This window comes from Coloeus monedula, assembly GCF_965178545.1.
Source record: "Coloeus monedula genome assembly, chromosome: 7".
In the NCBI taxonomy this organism is placed as follows: domain Eukaryota; kingdom Metazoa; phylum Chordata; class Aves; order Passeriformes; family Corvidae; genus Coloeus; species Coloeus monedula.
Window position 1 is genome coordinate 19,807,872 of NC_138787.1, and position 18,892 is coordinate 19,826,763.

At 40.0% G+C, this 18,892-nt stretch overlaps 1 protein-coding gene across 3 annotated transcripts in view; it reads right to left on the reverse strand.

The window, feature by feature from the left end:
* The window catches only part of ITGA6 (integrin subunit alpha 6), a gene marked incomplete at its 3' end in the record, with an annotated part of 126,943 nt that overhangs the window by 17,701 nt on the left and 90,350 nt on the right, over window positions 1-18,892 (reverse strand). For all 3 annotated transcript variants that reach the window (XM_082284921.1, XM_082284920.1, XM_082284922.1), the window contains 4 exons: window positions 4,986-5,113; window positions 4,517-4,596; window positions 2,537-2,792; window positions 943-1,074 (listed from right to left, as the gene is read on the reverse strand). In XM_082284921.1, coding sequence (XP_082141047.1) covers window positions 943-1,074; window positions 2,537-2,792; window positions 4,517-4,596; window positions 4,986-5,113 — 596 coding nt within the window. The remainder of the gene's footprint in view (window positions 1-942; window positions 1,075-2,536; window positions 2,793-4,516; window positions 4,597-4,985; window positions 5,114-18,892) is intronic.

The following is an 18,892-nucleotide window of genomic DNA, read 5'->3' on the forward strand; positions in this document are numbered from 1 at the left end:
TCTAACATAAGCTCTTAGGATGACTTTTTTAGTTACCTTTACACCCAGTAATTACTGCTGATATTTAACAGAAGTTTATGCTCTCTTTCTCTTAACATATAAGTAGCTCTAAGTTTGCTCTCTTCTTGACTTGATTTCTTTCTTTTTACATTAGCAATACCCTTCCCATCTGTTCAGCTTTCCATCACTCACAAAGAAATTCCAGTCTCAGGTTACCAAAACTGTATTTGTTGCATATGCCAAAAGCAGTGGATCAACACACCACAAAAATCTGCACTGGAACAGAAAGATTCTTTACACTTAATGCCTTTCCAAAAATGCAGCACAGCCTTTTCAGTGTATCTCACTGGTGTACAGAAAGGTCACTGGTCTAAGGATGTATTCCTGCTTTCCTGACTGCACAAGGACCAAGAGATTCACCTCCTGCACCACACACACAAGTAAAATATAAACAGCACTTATATTATGGTACTTTAAAGGTCTGTTAAAAGCCACCGGAATTTTAAAAACTTGAAGAATAGAAGAGTTGCACTCATCTACCAGGAGAGAAAATCTGCAGTCTTAACAGCTACATCCAGAAACTCAAATTTTGATAAACCTTCTGATACCACATAGCAGAGACTGTGTAACTAAGGACTACAGACCCATACACCGTAATGACCCACCGCTGTGATTATAATCACTCCCTGAGATTCTGTAGGCCCTCGGCACAGCTCTTGAATCTCACATTACAACAACAGCTCTTCTAGGTACCTCAGCAGCATCATCTTACACTTAAAACTGGCCCATAAACATGGAGGGAGGCTGTGAATTATCCAGAACAGTTAAGATGTTACAGGGTCCACAATGAAACATCTGCTCCCATTTCAGATCATCACACCAGGCTGGGATCACAAATGTTTAAAAGGCCTGAAGAGATTTACCACATGTACTTAATCCTACCTAAGTAACTGTTAGCTGGAACAGGAACTAGATTCTTATCCTGGTGGCTCTCATCACCAACTTCGTAAGGCCCATCATCAAAGATACCCAGATCATAAAATGTCTGATTCTTTTGCTCTGCACGAACCACCCCTGAAAAAATGAAATGATAAAATAAAAGCAAATGAATAGTAAGCGAGAAAAATAACAAATAAATGTTCCCAACTTATATTAATTATGATGGATGAGATAGTGAGTGCTGTTATGGGACAAACACAGAATAGTGCACTGGGTTAGTGTTCTCTCTCTGTTCTGTGTGCCAGAAGCTCATGCTGCTCTACAGAGAAGCCATACAATGATCTGGAAAACATGGGATACTAAGGAAATTATAAATAAAAACATTGAACCAGTTTGGTCAGAAACCACCCTCATCCCATATTTCTTAGCCTTATAAACCCTCTCTTAAAATGGAGGTAAGCACACAGGAGTTTAAAAAAAAAATTTAAAAATTACAGTCCGTTATGACAAACACCAGTAATATATTTAGAAACGTTATTTAAGAAGAAAAAAGCTATTGTTCAATAAAAGGTGTGCTTCCCTTTTATCAGCTGGGATAATTAAGGTTTTGGCAAGCACAAACATGTTTTTCCATTATACAGAAGAGCACTCTTAGGACTGTCCTAGCACTTCTCTGCAATTAAAGTCAAATGGTGTCTGCACTCAGTATGCTGTTTCAGGTCAGTCAGATTTTGTTGACAGATACGTGGAAGATTAAGTTTTCACTAAAGTACACCTTGTGCCAGAGCTTAACGCACTGATTTAGCACGGTTCATACACCAGGCACAGGTGTACAAGGTGGAAAAACACAGTGGTTGGAGGATCAGATGTTCTCAAGAGGAAAGTATTTACAGCTGTTGGTCTAATGAAGTGTGATGGGAAAAATCACTTCAAGAGCCTGAGCTGGTCATTTAGATGCTTCTGAATATAAACTAACAAAGAGTATCTAGGGCTTTTTCCCCTTAAGTTTTGGAATATCTCCTACATGACGCAGAGTACTTTGCTCTTAGACAGATTATCCATGAAATTTTACATGGACATGCATGGATTTAGATATGAATATATGTAGTATTGCTGTTATCTTCCTGCAACCCTTCAATATTTATTTCATGAAGTACTGCTTTCCACAGACTTCACAAAGAATAAAGGGGAGAATACTGCAGAATAAGCATAGAGTTCAGCAGCTATCTAACATTTGCTCAAATGCAGAAAAAAGACTGGTCAAGTAACTTATATAAATTTAGTAGTTTGTTCCTGTATGGAAGTGCCCAAGTAAGCCCTCAATCCCACCATAAGATTAAGACTAATAAGGGGAAAATTTGCTGTACATATGTGCAAAGTTCCATTTCTATTTATAAACACACTCAAAGGACATTTAAAGAAACTTCAGTAAACGTTGATACAGAAACACAGCATTTTGTAAAAATAGGGTAAAATCATTACATCCCTATTATCTCCTCTCCCCTTAAAAAAAAAATTATTAAACCTTTGGATGCAACCTTTGAGAGCAATCTCAGAAGAAATGGGAAGGGTAGGCAGGAAGGAAGCCAAGTCATACCTTTCCAGTTGTAAGTGCCTGGGGCACCAAACACAATATAATGATAGTCTCTAGTAAAAGTAGCAGCAACACCTTGCTGACAGGAACCAAACTTCTCATGGCCTCTTAAACGACCATCACAAAAGCTCCATACTCCATTATCCATATCATCCTTAATAGTGAGATCCTGGCTCAGCACATAGCACCTTCCAATGATATCCCGGGTTTCCTGCACTGTGTTTACATACTGCCTTTTCTCATAGCGATGTGCGCATGTCTGCAAGACAGAAGAAACAATGTGTGATGTTTCTGTGTGTCATACACAGGTCACCAAAGAAGGCAGGGCTCCTCTAGCAGTCCCTCATGCTACCAGTGCTGTAAAGTCATGCTGTAGACACACCTGCAGTGCAGAGTCCAGTGTTTCCTACAGTCAACCTGTGGGAAAGGTTGGGTATCTACAGACACAAGTCAAAGCACTCCACTTCGTGGTCAAAGAAGGCCACAGGGTTAAATCTCTGAAGCCCTTCCTGATACCTAATCCCTCTCTTTCAAGAAGTGAGGAGAAAACCACCCTCTCTCTCAAATAAAGAAGTGGCTGTTTCCCAACAGCTGTCAGAGTTGAAGGACTTTCAGACTTGTGCAGGACACAAGAAGCTGGTTCAACGGCCATCTACCCAAGACTATTCAGAACTTGCCCCTTACAGAAAAGTGTCACTAAGCAAAAGCTGAAAGCTTTTCCAGTGAAGGGGAGGGAAGTTGCTCCTACTTCCTCTGTTGGATGTTCCACTTAACTGTCATTGGGGCAGAGCTGAAGCCCTAAACACATCCTGTTCCTTATCCTTTTAGACTATCCCCTGGGAAAAGAATTCTAATCAAATATTTAACACAAAGGATGAATAGCCACAGGGTTAAGCAGTGTAACCACCAAACCCCTTTGCCAGCAGTGTTTCTCAAAGAATCAGATGTAGCAGGTTGCGTGAAGAGCACAAGTCAGGTTTCTCAGCTGACAAACGTTTTCTATGGTTCCTATCAAGGCCGAAATATTAGGCAAACACCCAGCTGCTCCACACTGAGAGCACTGCAGTACTGTCCTGCTGCAGTGACCTCCAGGGTGCTCACACCTCATCTAATAAGTGCATTTTCCACTTACCACTTACAAAGAAAAGACAAGACAGCATTAGCTGATGACTAATTATTCCGTGAACAGGACTGTTGCCATGTGCTCCTCTCCACTTTGGGTTCTGAGACAGACCAAAGCTAGTTATTACAACCTCTATATGCTTAAATAACCAGATTCACGTCCTGAAGTCACCTGCCACCAGTTTTGGAAGCACTGACATAACCCTCCAATTAGATGGGGAAGCTCCACTGCACACCTACTTTATGATGTATCTGGTATCCTGCAGCACCACAAGAGGTTTATTTAACTGAGAATGTTACTTTTTAACCTCTTTCTGTTGTAACTCAAGAATACTTTTTCTCTCTGTTTAATATAAAATAAAGAGTATCTACATATTGTATAAAATGAAGACTAGCAAGTAGTCTTACTGCAGTGCAATGACCACATCAACTCACAGGAGCTACTCAGTGGAAGTCCCTGATAAAAGTAAAGTGAGGCTGATCATCTTGGAAAACAGGCTGGTGACAGCCTGCTACTTTTACAGCCTTATCCACTATTCTTCCCTATTTCTGCAGCCAGTGGTATTTAAAAGAAACAATGTGCATATGACAAAAAAAAAGTGTTCCCCTTGAAAATAAACTGTCCATCCTAGATTGTTACAAAGGTTATAAAGAGAGGCTAACTCATAGAAAAATAATGTAAAGCTCTTACGACCTCAAATGCCTTATTTTGCTAAGGAGACATTTAAGTCTTTACGTACAGGAAATCAAAGGAGTAAACTCAGGCAAGTTACCTTCAGCAAGCTGCACAGAAACACAGACCATTCAGAACATGTAGTGTAGACCCCAGATGTTTTTGTAAGTTAGTCCTTTACCACTTACCACCACATTTCCTCCTGGCCCCTGACTTTGGACAGTTACACCCATCCATTGGTCTTCTTTGCTCTCCATCTTCGGGTCAGCTGCAGAGTATCATAAAACAGCTTCAAATATTAACAGTTCACTATATTTTATTTTTTCTGAAGCCCATGTCAGGAGAGACTCTTCATACAGAACACCAGATAGTCTGCAGGTGGCAGTGTCTGTACACTTTATCACTAAGAGCATCCATTTTATTAAACTTCTGGCCTATTACTTCATGTTACATTAATTTACAAAAGAGGAGGAATCTACCAAGATTTAAGCATCTCATACTACCTTAGCAATTAAGCTACAACTTCCTCTGAGGCAAAAAGTAGTTACATATAAATCCCTAGAAGAAACTGTCTGATACACTGCCTCAGGAAAAGACATCAAACAAGAAAAATCAGACAACTGTTTCAATTCAAAACAAAAGCACTGAAGAACTTACTCTCCTCATCAAATTTGACACGCATGCAATTGGTATTTGGAGACGTAATGTCACAGCTGTACAGCCCTCCTGTTCTGTTGGCTTGTTGGGCTGGAAAGGCCTTTTCCCGAGGAGCTCCAACCAGCAATCTGCAGGTAAAGCAAAATAACTTAAAGAAAAATGTAGAAGGAATATTAGAAAAGAGAAAGCCAACAGAATCAGGCAGCGTTTTCACTAGAGGTTTGACATGCCAAATTTGAAGATGGATGAAAAGCTACACCACAGCACTGCTCTTTTAAAAACAGAAAAGAGAAAGCGGCAGGGGAGAAGAGAAGCTGTGTAGCAGTAATGCAGATTACAATTATTGGACCTACAAGCCAGTACCTGTATTGTTACTACCGTTTTTATTGTTGCAATATTCACTGAGGGTGGTTGATAAAAAGTAGGTGTCTGGCAGTTTTGGGAAAATCATCTTTCTCTCAGGGCATCAAGTGGGGTATTTTTTGCCTTACTAGAAATTGTTCATATGGGTGGGAAAAGTCACTAAAATGACCAGAAACCCCCACAACAGTAAATACAATTGTTCCCAGTCTGTCTTCTAGTTTTACACCAGTCCTATGCGACTGTTTGCCTAAATTTAAAGGCACCTTAGTATCTCTGACCAAAGCAAGGTCCCTCCTGGCCCAAGGAAGTGTTCACTGAACTCTTCCAGGGTCTGTGCAAACATGCACTCCCCCTCTCCACTCCTTTGGCAGATACTTCATTTTGAAGCTGAAAATGGTTTTCTCCAACAAATCTCTCATCAAGAACAGGCCATTCCCACAAAGGACTTACTTCTAATAAATGGCTACTCTAACAAGCCCTCCTTTGACACTGTTCTGGTAACCAAATGCAAAGGTTCTTATTTTAAACACTGAGTAAAGCAAATTTCCTTCTGTATCCACTGTACATCATGAGTATTTATCACAAAACCACCAGCAGGCATATTTACTTGCAAAATAAGGTGTGTCCAAAAAAAAAAATCTTACATTGTCTGTTTCTTTGCAGTGTCACACACACAGGAAGCACAGCTGCCTCTCAGGCAGCTGACTGAAATTAGTAGCAACCAGTGTGCAGTGGTTTGTGGAAGAAACGTCATGCTCAGCTGAAACACTGAGGAAGAGAGAACAGTGTGTGGGTAAGTGCAACACGGCAGGCAGGCAGGCAGGATGGATGGACGGACAGATGGAGGGAGAACCAGGCTGTGCTTCCTGACCCTTGGACATAGAACACTTGGGAAAAGATATCCCTGACATTACAGTGTCAAGGACAGCAAAGCTGGGACTACAGTTGGATCCACAAGGCTCAAAGAGGACTTCAGACCCTCTTTAATGTCCAACTCTAGTTTTGCTTTGTTGTGGCAGTGGGACAAAGCATACTGCTGTCCCTCAGAATGCTGTTCTTACTAAAAACAAGACTCACTTTTCTTCATATCTAACAGAGAAGACTGGATCACTTAAAATCAATATGTGCTTTTTCTTATTAAGAAAATATTTATTCATTCTCTCTAAAGTAACAAGACCCAAAATTGATGCATTATTAGAAAACATGCATTTTTTAAAAACTTTTTTTTTAATTGTTGTATTGTGCAACAACCAAATTTTCACTATTTCTATAGGACTAAATTCTCCCACAATTCATTCTCCTCCTCATGAAGGTAAGCCCCCTGAATGCTTAAAGTAATTTTACAGGTAAAGTATTTGCCCTTGTGGACCATGCACAGGACATACCATGTGGGTGGGGTTTGGTTTAAAATATTTTCTGCTTTTCCCTCTTTGTATATCTGCCACCTTTTTCAAATATTTTTTCAGAAACATAGCAGTCATCACAAGAGTTTGTAAACAACTATGATTTTAGAAAGGCATCAATAACTTAATTTTCTAATTTTGGCAACAGTGCATTTAATTGTAATCTCTTAGAGTAATTCTTCTGCAAAGTGTCTGTTTCTGAGTTACTCCTTAATGGGAGAATAGATACATTCTCTCCTCAGTTCTATTACTGTCCAGAGAAAGACAGATTACTTTTTTTTTTTTAACATTAACAACTGTAACTTTAGGAAAGCAGAGGTACTGATTTATTATCTTACAGGAATTTTTATTACTTCTACTTTTTCATTCAAAGCTTGGGGGATAAAAACGATGTACTGAATTTAACTTAGAGAAATCAAAAACCTTTTGTTTCAACATTGTGAACAAAACTAAATGTTTCTTGAATTTAAATACTTAATTTGGTTTAATTCATCCATCTGCATACTACTGACAGTGGTGGTGCTGGGTCAAGAAAATTAACCCTGTTCTTTTCCACAGGATAGTGAGACTACGTCTCCCTCTAGCTGAATTACCTTTTACAGCATACCAAAGAAAGGATCTACTAAGGCACGAGGGACTAAACAGTGTGGCTAACAGAACATGGAGTGGAAACATGTGCCACCTGCCATAAAATGCCCCAAACATTCGGTGGCATCTTGGACACCACTGAGGTCAGCAGATGAAAAATGAAATTGCTCAGCCTTCCTTCAAAAAAAAAAAAAAAAAAAGGCTTCGGCAACCTTAGATTCTTCCCCCCCATCCAAATCTTGCCTAAAGTTATTTTCCACTGTAAACAAAGAATTTCAAAGCAGACTTAACTCAAAACGTTCCAGCTTTCAAAGACCTGTTATCAGGAATCCTGCCACTAGTCTTCAAGGTTTATCAAATACAAAAATCTTCTCTTAGGTACTTCACTGTAAGTCCTTACAACACAGGCCAACAGAAGCACATACTCACAAAGGATTAGATCAGTTCAGGTATAATACTATGGTAAATCCTGAAATGTATTTTCAAGTAGCTACCGAATACCCATTAAAAAGTGGCACAACTCCTTTGTAATTGTTTACTATTTTTCTGCCCTAAAGGCCACAGCAGAGACTAAACCTATGCCCCTGGGTTCTGCAAGACGGCTTACTGAAGGTGATGATTATAAATGTTATGAGGATTATCAACACTGTCAGGAATCTAAGTAAGAAAGTCACAGGCATCTAATCTTTGGCTGAATAAATGAAGCAAAACAAAAAATTCCTTGCAAACACACTGTGACTTTTGATCAACAGAGCTGCTGTTCAGCTTGCCTACTTTTTAAAAGGTACATTTGAAGAATCAAAATTCTATTATAAAAGCCAATACTTAATTTAAAAATAAAAAGTGTGCACAGAAGTATGACATGAACCATGCATCAGTGTGAATTTCAGCATGACTGCAGTAGTACAAATGAATCAGCTCATATACTGAGCAGTGCTACGTGCTCAACAGAGTCCTTCCAGACAGAGGACACATTCCAGTCATTACTCTATAGCTACTTACTCAGCTGTGATTTAATAAAAGAATTTTAATCAAGTTTGAGCTCATTATGCCAAAATCAGGTTAGCTTTTTCTGGAGCTATGTATGTTCCATTTTAGCTTTCTCATTGGCAAGCAAAACCTCTTTGTCCAGGACAGAGGTAAGGGTAGAGTGAAGGGATGATGCTGTCCCAGCTATCACTATGTCCTTATACTGGCAGATGAAACATGGACACTTAAAACCTAGGAACTTTTCCTCTGCAAATGGAGAATGACAAAAATAAATTCTTAATTTCTCTTCCCCCATGATCACAGTATGATTCACTTTATTCACTGGGACTTCTCCCTGAAGATCTGTGGACATAGTCTACTGTAACTACTTTCAATTATGTCTGAATGCCCAAAATCATGCTCCAGAATCCATATTTAGATAACAAAATAATGCCCCAATGTCAAGACTGCAGAGTGGGAGATGAAAACCCAAGAGACTCCAGCATGCAGACAATTTTACTGATTTTTCTATCCCATGCCAGGTTTGCCTTGTTACTCTACAGAGAACAGAAGTTCAGCCATACAGTATACTGAACATAAACATCTCCGAGCATCAGTTTCTGTCAGAGACTTAGCTTTTTATTGACTTATGACAACTTAATATCTAATGTTTACCATGAGTCCAATGTCAGACAAAAGTAGTATTGCTATTCCTCCTGGAAATTACAGAAACAGATTCCTCTAACTACTTGAATCCTGATTTTCCCCATACATCTTGCTTCGATGTATACTATAACCTAATGGGGTTTTCCCTGGGCCAATCAGACTGCACAGGTGTTAATCTACAGAAATGTAACATAATGAACTATTAATAGAATTTAATTTAAAAGAAGCATCTATCAAGTGACGGTGTTGGGAAAAAAAAAATCTGAATTCTCTCATACCCTGGCATAAAACTACAATGTTTTTTAGCTCTAGTTATAATTACAATACATGTCTTCCATTTTCAAACTAAAATTCTAATTTTAAACCAAATGAATCCGTCCAGTTGCTGTATCAGCTAGAATTATTTTATTTACTGATTTCTCTTAATTACTTCTTGAAGATATATAATAATGACTGAAGTCCCACTGCCAATTATGAGTATCTGCTGGTTTACAGGGACAGATTTACTCCCTTACAGCCCCAGATTCACAGCCAAATTTAAGATACTCCCCTAAAATTAGAGCTCCAGGATTGGCATATAACAACGTTTAAACTAATTGACCTTACTGAGGTGCAGTTTTGGCTCAGGTGGATGGTGCCTGCCCTGCACAGACACCAGTGACCCCAGCTGTACCTGCATGTGCAAGGCACAGCTGGAACACAACAAGGAGAGCTGCCCCATGCTCTCAAGACAGGGACCAGCACAACACCACATCCCTCCGTGGAACCCTATGGCACAGCTACACCCACCCTACCTTGCTGCGGTGTGACATTGTGAACACAACAGCTGAGGCAAGAAAAACTCCATTTCACTAGTTATGCCAAGCACTACTCAAGTCTCAGAAAAGATATCAGGACATCTTACTGGCTTTATCTGCATCTGGAGCAGACCTTTGGATAAGTGTGTGTAGAAAACAAGCTTCATAAACTCACATATTTCCAAGAAGCAAAAGGTGAGAACTCACCGCCCACATTCAGGTAGGCACCAGGCCTCAGTTTGTCAACTGCTGTAGACCAGTGTTGCAAAAACATAACTATAGGTCCAATTCCAGATACACAGTCAGTCTATAAACTGTAGGTCTGGTTGCATTTAGAAGAGCCAGTCTGTGCCGGTTTGGACAAACCAGGAGGAAAATATCCTCTGACAGAAGGCAGGTTACAACCAGCCCTCCCCCACCAGGTTCGGGAAAAAAAGAAATTTTCCTCAGAGGAAAGTGAAAGAGATAAAAACTATTTATTTAACAAACACACAGGAAAAGGGTAATAATGCTAAACAATAAAACCTCTCGCTGTGGAGAGAAACCCTGGGAAGATTCCAGAGTCCTTCTGTAGGTGTGGTCTCTCTCCTCCTCCTCAGAGCTGGGTCGTGGGCCCACCTCCAGGGCCTCCACCTCAGTAGAAAATTCTCCCAGTGTGTTCTGATGTTGAAACGGTCCAGAAGAGAAGAAGAGGAAAAAAACCGAAGTCCCAGGAAAACAAAGTTCAACCCTCCATCTCTCTCCGGAGAAAAAGAGCCAAAAGCTGGCTGGAAAGCAAGCAGGGTGCTTCCTCTGCTCTTGCTGCTGTTAGAAGCAGGGGAGTCTGTGTATATCAGTGTCCTTGAACAAGCTGCTTTGAAAGTTTGCTCGTTTTTTTTTTCCCTCTCCCCCCTCTCAGGCTCAGTTTAAAGGCACAGAAAGGCACAAAGTTAATTTCTGGGCATAGAGCAGCGACAGGGGATACACATCATGAAGTCACCCCAAGACACAGTCGTATTCACAAACAGCATGAATTACTGAATGCAACATACAGCGTTCCTCTGGACTGAAGGTGAGAATGCATTAACTGCAGAGCAGTTACATACAGCACTAACAGTGCCATTGCAATCACAAGCTTAACGTCCCAGGTCAACACTCAGCATAGCTGAGGAGGACACAAGGCTTACCAAACAGTGTCCCTTCTGGGGAGGGCAAGGAGGATGAACCTGTCTGTCTGTCCCTGCAAGTTTCCTCAAATTCTCACCCCCCGGTTGGATGCAGAAGTGGGGTACTTTTATGCCGTATTCACTATCATTGTGCAAAGCACTGTGGGTAGGACTGCAGTCAAATCTTCTGTTCTTTGTGGGCAGGTTTGCAGAATACATCTTGGCAGGAAGTGTTCTTGGTTTGTACAAAACATTTCTGGGTATCAGGTAGAAGAACGAGACCACGTGGCCTATGCCTCACTTGACATTGCCACCTCCAATGCCACGGCAACACAAACCACAAGACCTCCATCTGATTTCCACGCTTGCACCTAGAGGAACCATGGCCTATTGAGCTTCGCATTTTTTTCACCATTTTATGCTTCCAACAACCAGTATTCAGCAAGAACAGTTACATGAACATCAAGAAGAAAGGGTGTAACTTCATTTAATCAGATGTGGCCCAAAGAGTTGTTAAAATCCAAAGTAAAATACACAAGCTTTCCATTTCAACATATATTACAGAATATTAAGCAGTAGGGTGCAGATTTTAAAACCCTCCCTGCTTCAATTGGCAATTCTTGAAATGTTTAGTAGGTGGCTGTGGCTCCTTCTCAGCTAATGAAAACAACAGTGAGAACCAGGAGTGGTGTCTGCTCACAGCTATGTGAACTCCCTCCAATACTGCTCATGAAACAATCTTGCTCACTTCCAAAAGGAAAGTCAAAGTTAAGATGAGAAAACCGTATCAAAAGAAATCCAGAAAACCTCCAAGCTCCTGGAAGTATTCCCTCACTCCACAGTGAAATTCTTTTCTTCACTTACAGCCTGGAACTGTCCAAGGGTAACATATGATTTTTGCAACATACTCCAGAGAAGAAAAATTATCAGTAATTCATTACAGTTCTGTTTTGGAATAAACAAACTTAATCAAAAGAAATCAAGTAAAAGTAGGGAGAAGATCATCTATGTTTTTTAGAGTAACTCCAGTTCATCAAACTAAGAGGCTTCCATGGAATAAATTACATTTTGATTTAAGCAAATACAAAAAAATACCATAGTCTGCACCAAACTCAGATACTCTGCTATCTCCCAAAGTTTACTTCATTCCTTAAATTCTTTCCTTTTCCATGGCATGTCCTACCCAAACAAGGTACAACATCTTTGCCAGCCTCTCTTTAGAAGTAAAAGCAACACATCAGTAGTGCCTGCTCTGAGCCTTAATAGACTGGAAAAGAAATCATGGTAGTGTTTCCTGGGTCAGAAACCATTAAACATTTCCGCATACAGGTGAAATAAAGTAATCACTGGTGTAAGTGATTTCCAATTTTGCAGGCTTCATTGAGCACAAGTGTCCAATTTAATATTGCTGTTCTCAGGTAACAATGCTGCCGCTGCAGACTTTGCACTTCATTATGTTTTCAGAAAGTCTCCACAAGGGGGGCAAATTTGGAAACAGACGAAGCTAAAAGCCATGAAACGTCTCACCCCTGAATGGACAGCTAAGAGTCTGGCATCCTTTCATTCTCCCAGTTCCAGTGCCTTCTTGGGAAATGAAGAAAACAGAATAACTAGCTCTAACTCAGATTAAATTCTACTACAAAATCACCAGTCACAAGTCATCTATCAAATGTTTAAAACCTCCTGGCAGAGACCCCTGATCACAATATGGGCATCTACAGCCCTCCACCTGAGCTATATTTTCAGTCCTCTGCACTAATACGGTCTCAACTGTTTTTAAAATTAACAAACACAGAAGACAGATGCATTTAACCACCACAACATTTCAACATAACTGAAGCTGGTCAGTGGGACAGACTGTGAATATTGGTGGCACCACCCCTGCTTTGTGCTTGGATTTGGCATTCCACAACAAAAACAAGTCACAGGACAAGAGCACCACAGACTAATTAGCACAGAGAGGTTGTCTCTTCACACACTCGGGCTGCTAATAGGAAGTGGAGCTGAACTATGGGACTGGGCTCCTCCAAAAAAAAAACCCTCCCCAGCAAAATACAACCAGTAACTGTGCCAGCAGGGAACTTGTTTGTGATGCTTTTTACAGAGACACCCATCATGGTCAGTATGTTCTTAACAGCTGTTTTAAGTGACTGAATATTCTCCTGATCTGCTACTCCATAGCTACGTTTTTTGAACTAACAGTGCAAAGCCGTGGCCAAGTACATCATTAATCTCTGTTGCCTGGAGGCTTGGCACTTGAAGGATTGCAATTTTCATTTTATTTCTTCAGCCTTTTTTAGGAAACAGATTATGATAGAGGCTGGAAAAAGACGCCAAAAGCAGCACAAGGACTAGGGCAAGCTACTACAAAGCAAAACTGGAACTACAAAGATACCTGTTGTTCTGGAAAGGCCACTTTTTATTGACTTTCTCAAAGTCACGTGGAAAAATAAACACTTTCCCATCACAGTCCAGAGCCCAGCCTGTCTAGATTTGAAACAGGTTTTGCAGATCTCATTTCCATTGGTACAAAGCATTTTTCTTAGAAGAAATGGTACAGTCTGCTCCAAATCTGTGTTTCAAAATCCAGTTTTCCATTTCAGACACCACTCTCTGGCTTTAATCAGAAGATACCTCATAGTTTTCATACTGTCAAATAGCAAGTGCAACGTGTACACTGCTTACAGGTTTAATTTCTCCCTTACAATCTCTGCATTTTTCAGATTCAAAGGGAAGAACACCTGTGCCAGGAACAGACCTGATTACGAACTGGTACTGTAAAATATGTATTAGACAGTTTTATAATTAATTTATGATAAAATTATGGAAGAAATCATGTTAAAAGGATTTTCACTCAGGTTTTCTAACATGGCAGTACCTGGTACTACATAAAATCCTCTTACAATAACATGCAGTTTAACTCAAGAAGTGACAAGTGCACCATTTCAAGAAACTAACTTGGGAGCCAAAGTCCTGGCACTTCTAGCTCAGCCCCATAGTCACCTTGTCTGCACTGGAAGGACTGAACTATGGGAGTCCCACCACAGCCAGCTGGGCACAACCCAGCTACTCTGCACTTCAGATGCACTAAACTACAGGTCCTGACAGCAGCAGGACAAGCAAGCAAGTACAAGTGCAGCAAAGAAGCAGGGGTGACCCTGCAGTCCCCAGCTACCTACAAGCACAGAGAGAGTGAACCGTCTGCCCCCACTGCCCCACCACTGCAATCTTGCTCTGCTGCCAACAGCACCCACACAGCAAGCCCTGCAGAAGAAGCTGCTATATAACGTGGCCAGTCTGTGCTGTGATCAGTGTCTTGTGGACATGGCTCACTCCACAGGCACAGTAAACAAGTGCGTAACAGAAATTAGGAATTACTGTCTCCTGCACCTGGGCTGCTGGTCATTCATGCCATAGAAAACCCCAGAATTCATTTAAACTTCTTCACATTTGCAGGACTCATCTTTGTATCCCCACTGCACATGGCATCTCCATATAAAGTTCATTAAAAATTAAAGCAGCACCACATCATATATTAAGTACATGTTTCAGAAAACAAACATGAAAGCAATGAAAATATGGAAACAGTTGCTCAGACTTTCTTTTTTTTTTTTTTTTGGGGGGGGGGGGGGGGGGGGGGGGAAGTCTGAAAGCAGTGTGCCCAGTCAGTATTTGAAGGCACTGCTTGTTTGAGAAGTAACAACCTTAACAGGCTTATACTGTTCATTCAATGTGCTGAAAGCCATTTAAAAAAAAAAAATTATAGTAGTTCTAATTCAGCACAGAACAAATATTTGGGTTGAAATGTCATTCCTCTATTTCCTTCACAGAATGAAATACATCAGTTTCATTTATCACCATAATTAAACTACTAAAAGGCATGAAAGAAGTACAGCAAGAGGGATGAACATTTTACTGTAGAATCAATGGGCAATATAACACACTACAGCAACTAATACAGCCCTGCAGAAGTTGAAGAGCAACTGCTCCCCATGCTGACACAAGCCATAGTTCCTTCACTCATACATCCATCTATGAGATCACCCCTGCTCCTCCTTTTCCAGATTTACCACCATCTCCTCTGAATTGCAGGGGGAATACCAAGACAGGTAGAAACTTCCTGCACTAGATCTACGACCACATAAATTCTGGCTGATCCACTGTCTGAGCAGAAGTTCATCACATTTAGTTAAAACATACCAAGCAGCACCCCAGGGGGAAGCTCACCCACACCAGACCAACACTGGCACCCTTGAGCTAAGCTGTGCCCTGTCCAGCTGCCAACCTAAGCCCATGGACTACAGAAAAGTACCCTGTGGGAGCGGGCTGAAGAACTCTGCACATGTAGAAAAAGTGTGGACCTTCCTGATACATAATCCCTAGTAAGAGCTATAGAGAACAAGTACAAGAACAGCCATCAAACACACACTGCAACAGCCTGAAGGTACTTGCATGCTAGAGCACAGTTCAAATTATTCCTTCAGTCTTAAAGCCATCATAGCCCTGGGATAAATGCCTATAATAGGATCCACAGTTTGAGTAAGACTTTTCTTCAAGCCATGAACTTAATAACAAAAGCACATGTCACCGGGTACATGACGCATTATGCCCTCATGCCTTCAAATTAACTCAAAACACAGGCACTCATCACTTGGAAGAACATCACTGCAATAAGGTACTTTCCTAGGAGAAACAGGTCATACAAATTCCTGTGCATCTGGGATGCTTAAAGAGCCCTTCTTTTATGTTCCATGCAGATACTCAAACACTAATCAAACAGATCAACAGAATTAAATCATACATTCACAAGAAACTGCTCTATATACACATCTGTGGAAGAAGAAATCATTATTTTTTATTATGAATAGGAATGTACAAACTGAGAATTTCAACCAGCTTTAAAAACAAGATTTTTTGCAAAATAACTTATGTTTGAGACTATGCCAAGAAATCCACTGCATTCTCTTACTCTGTATACTGCTACTCCTCCACATGCACACATACTTAATTTTTACATGCATCCCCTCATACATACATTTTTTTCTTTTGCCACTCCCCACATTCTCACTTGAGCAGAATCTAGAATTAATTAGTTGTTTTCGGGCATTTTTAACACCCTGTGTTCCTGTAATCTGCAAGTTGTGGAAACGGTACTGCAGCTATTTCTAGGACTGGATCTGATCTGACAACAGAAGTATTCTTCCACTATATGCAGGAACACAGCTTAGCGGGAAAGAGAAGAAACTTACATCTTCAGCAATATTCTGGGACCACACTACATAATTATCAAACATTTCTCCAGCAGAAAAATTAATTGAGTGGATAAAAAGATTACAGACACTTGCAAAATTATGCCATATAGTATGGCATAATAGCAGCTACAGGAGTTTGCTGTATAAGAAAAAAAAATATCAAATTTATTTCAGCATCTTTGGCCAAGAAAATGTAATTTACACTTGAGGGTTTTTTAACACTACACAAACATGGACAATTAAAATGTCTTTTCACACACTCTGCTAGAGATCACTAATGTCTAAGAGCCACCAGATTGAACCACTATGCGTTTTCAGCTGCACTGATGACAAAGTGCAAGGCTAACCAATCTTTATAGTTCCCTAAGCAAAGTATTGTGAAAAGAGCAATAAGAAAAGGACACAAAAAATTCAGCCTCACATGGGGATGGTGTCCTTGCTATCTGCAACAGCTGGTTGCCACTTTTGACCACTTCCAGGATAAACGTGCATTTCCCTCAGATCTTTGACCCATGCATGTGCTGCTGAGCAAACAACTCCGGGCAACACAGGAGTGAGTTGTTCCCAGCATATTTGCAATTCTCTGTTTTTTAAAGATATATTTTATAGACCTATTTTTGAGAAAGGTAACAATGATAGATGAAACAGGCACAGAGTAAGCACATATAGCTCCATTGCAAAAAAATGTCATCTTCACTAAAAAGGAAGTAACATTCAGTCTACCAAAATTCTGCCATTCCTGTGGACACTAGCTATCAGCAAACTCAACAATGCTGATCATTCCTATCTGCTGTTCTCTGTTTCTTAGACGATCTCGAAAGTCCTTGAAAGTAGAAAACAAATGCAAGGAATACAGCTAATAACTACCCTAGAAGCTCGCTAGCTGGCAGTGAAATCCAGTGCAAGATCTGTCCACATTACCCTGAGGGACTGGAGTACATTTTTATGCTGTAAATGGAATCTTGCCAGGGCCCATCCCATACACCCCTCCTCTTCTTTTCTCCTTGATTCAGTGGACCTTCTCCCTCCCAAACACAGTCTGAACATCCTCACACACATTAGCTCAACACCTTAAAGGAAATCAACATTAGGAAATTATCTATTTTTAGATGCAGTTCAAAAGGAACTAAAGGAAACAAGAAAAATAGCCACTGCTCCAACAGATCCAAAAATGATCAATGCATACTAGTAAATGCTTCAAAAATCACAATGCAAGAAGCTGCACCTTTTGCCTTTCACTTTTATTTTGATACAAAAATCTCTCTCAGGTACCTCACAGGAGAATACACACAGCCTGTCCTTTAAACTAAACCAACATAATTGCAATTCTCTTTTCCAAAGTAACTGCTATGGAATTCTCAAAATCATCTTAGAAAATGTGATAGTCACAATACCTTAAACCAAGGGAAGTGCATTTTAACAAGAATATGGTATGTTTTATGCTAGAGCTGCAAAAGGAGATTTATTAACCTATGGTGTAGCTCTTTTTTTTTTTAACATGTAGAATGATTCCCTTAAAAATGGAAGTAAAACCTTTTTTCCACATTCACGTTTGTTTTTCTAACCTATATTCTTCTCCCATTACTTTTAAAGCAGCAACTTGCTTATGTATATTGCAATCAAAAATATTCAGTGCTAACAAACAAATTACTTTTTCAGTTTTCCAGACTACTCTGTATCGTTCTTTCATCAAATATTCCTGTGCTGTTACCTACCCTTGCTAAATACCACTATAAAGTGTTAATCTTCCAGCTAATGTTTCACAGTACAGACAACCATCTGCTCATTCCCTAATACGGATTTTTACTTACTTGCTCTTAAACTGACATTTGCCCAATAGCCTAGTCTCAGTCTTGTCCTCTCCAAAGAATATGTCCTCAAAATGTGGCATTTTTGCAGTTATGGATAGACTGATTAATCTAGACCCATGCTGGTTCTGAAACATTTAAGCAACAGCTGATTTTAAACAGCAGTTCTTTCAAAATAAATAAGGTATCTCCAATGAGAATTTACCAGAATGCATTCCTTACAAAACTTACAGTTGCTCTGGTACATGTGGGTGGACTTTAACAGAGGAAAAAAGAATGGCCCATGCTGACTGGTGAACAATTTACTGCTGTAATATGCCAGGCAACCCAACATGCTGATTTCATTTATTTGGTGGATTAATCAGACAGAAAAAAATTAATCAGTAATCACTCTTCTCTGCTTTTTAGGCCTTATGCAAAAACCATTTATGAGAAGCCAACCTACCTGTCCGGCTTCTGCCACCGATAACCAAGAACACAACTCAAAATCAGTACTGGGAAAAAGCCAGCCTTCTGTAGTTTGCTCCTCCTGTAACAACTACACAACCCTTATGCAACATAAATTCATCATCTCACTTCTTTCACCCATGATATTACCATGATGGATCTTCCTTAAAAATCTGTCCCTTACCACTACAAGAAAACTCTTCACCTACTCCTCCCTCCTCCTTCCCAACTTCATTTGATCCTAACCTTCGCCACAGGACATCTATCTTGACCACAGACAAACTCCTCTACTATCACAAACTAAGAGAGCAAATAAGCATACTAAGCAGGTTATCCAAGAATAGTTTGCATAGACAAAAACAGAGAGACGCTCAAGAAAAGAAAATACTAGGTGCAGTGACACAGTAAAATCATAGCCTAAAAAAAAAAGGAAATTGATTATAAATCCTTTCTTTTTTAATTGACAGAA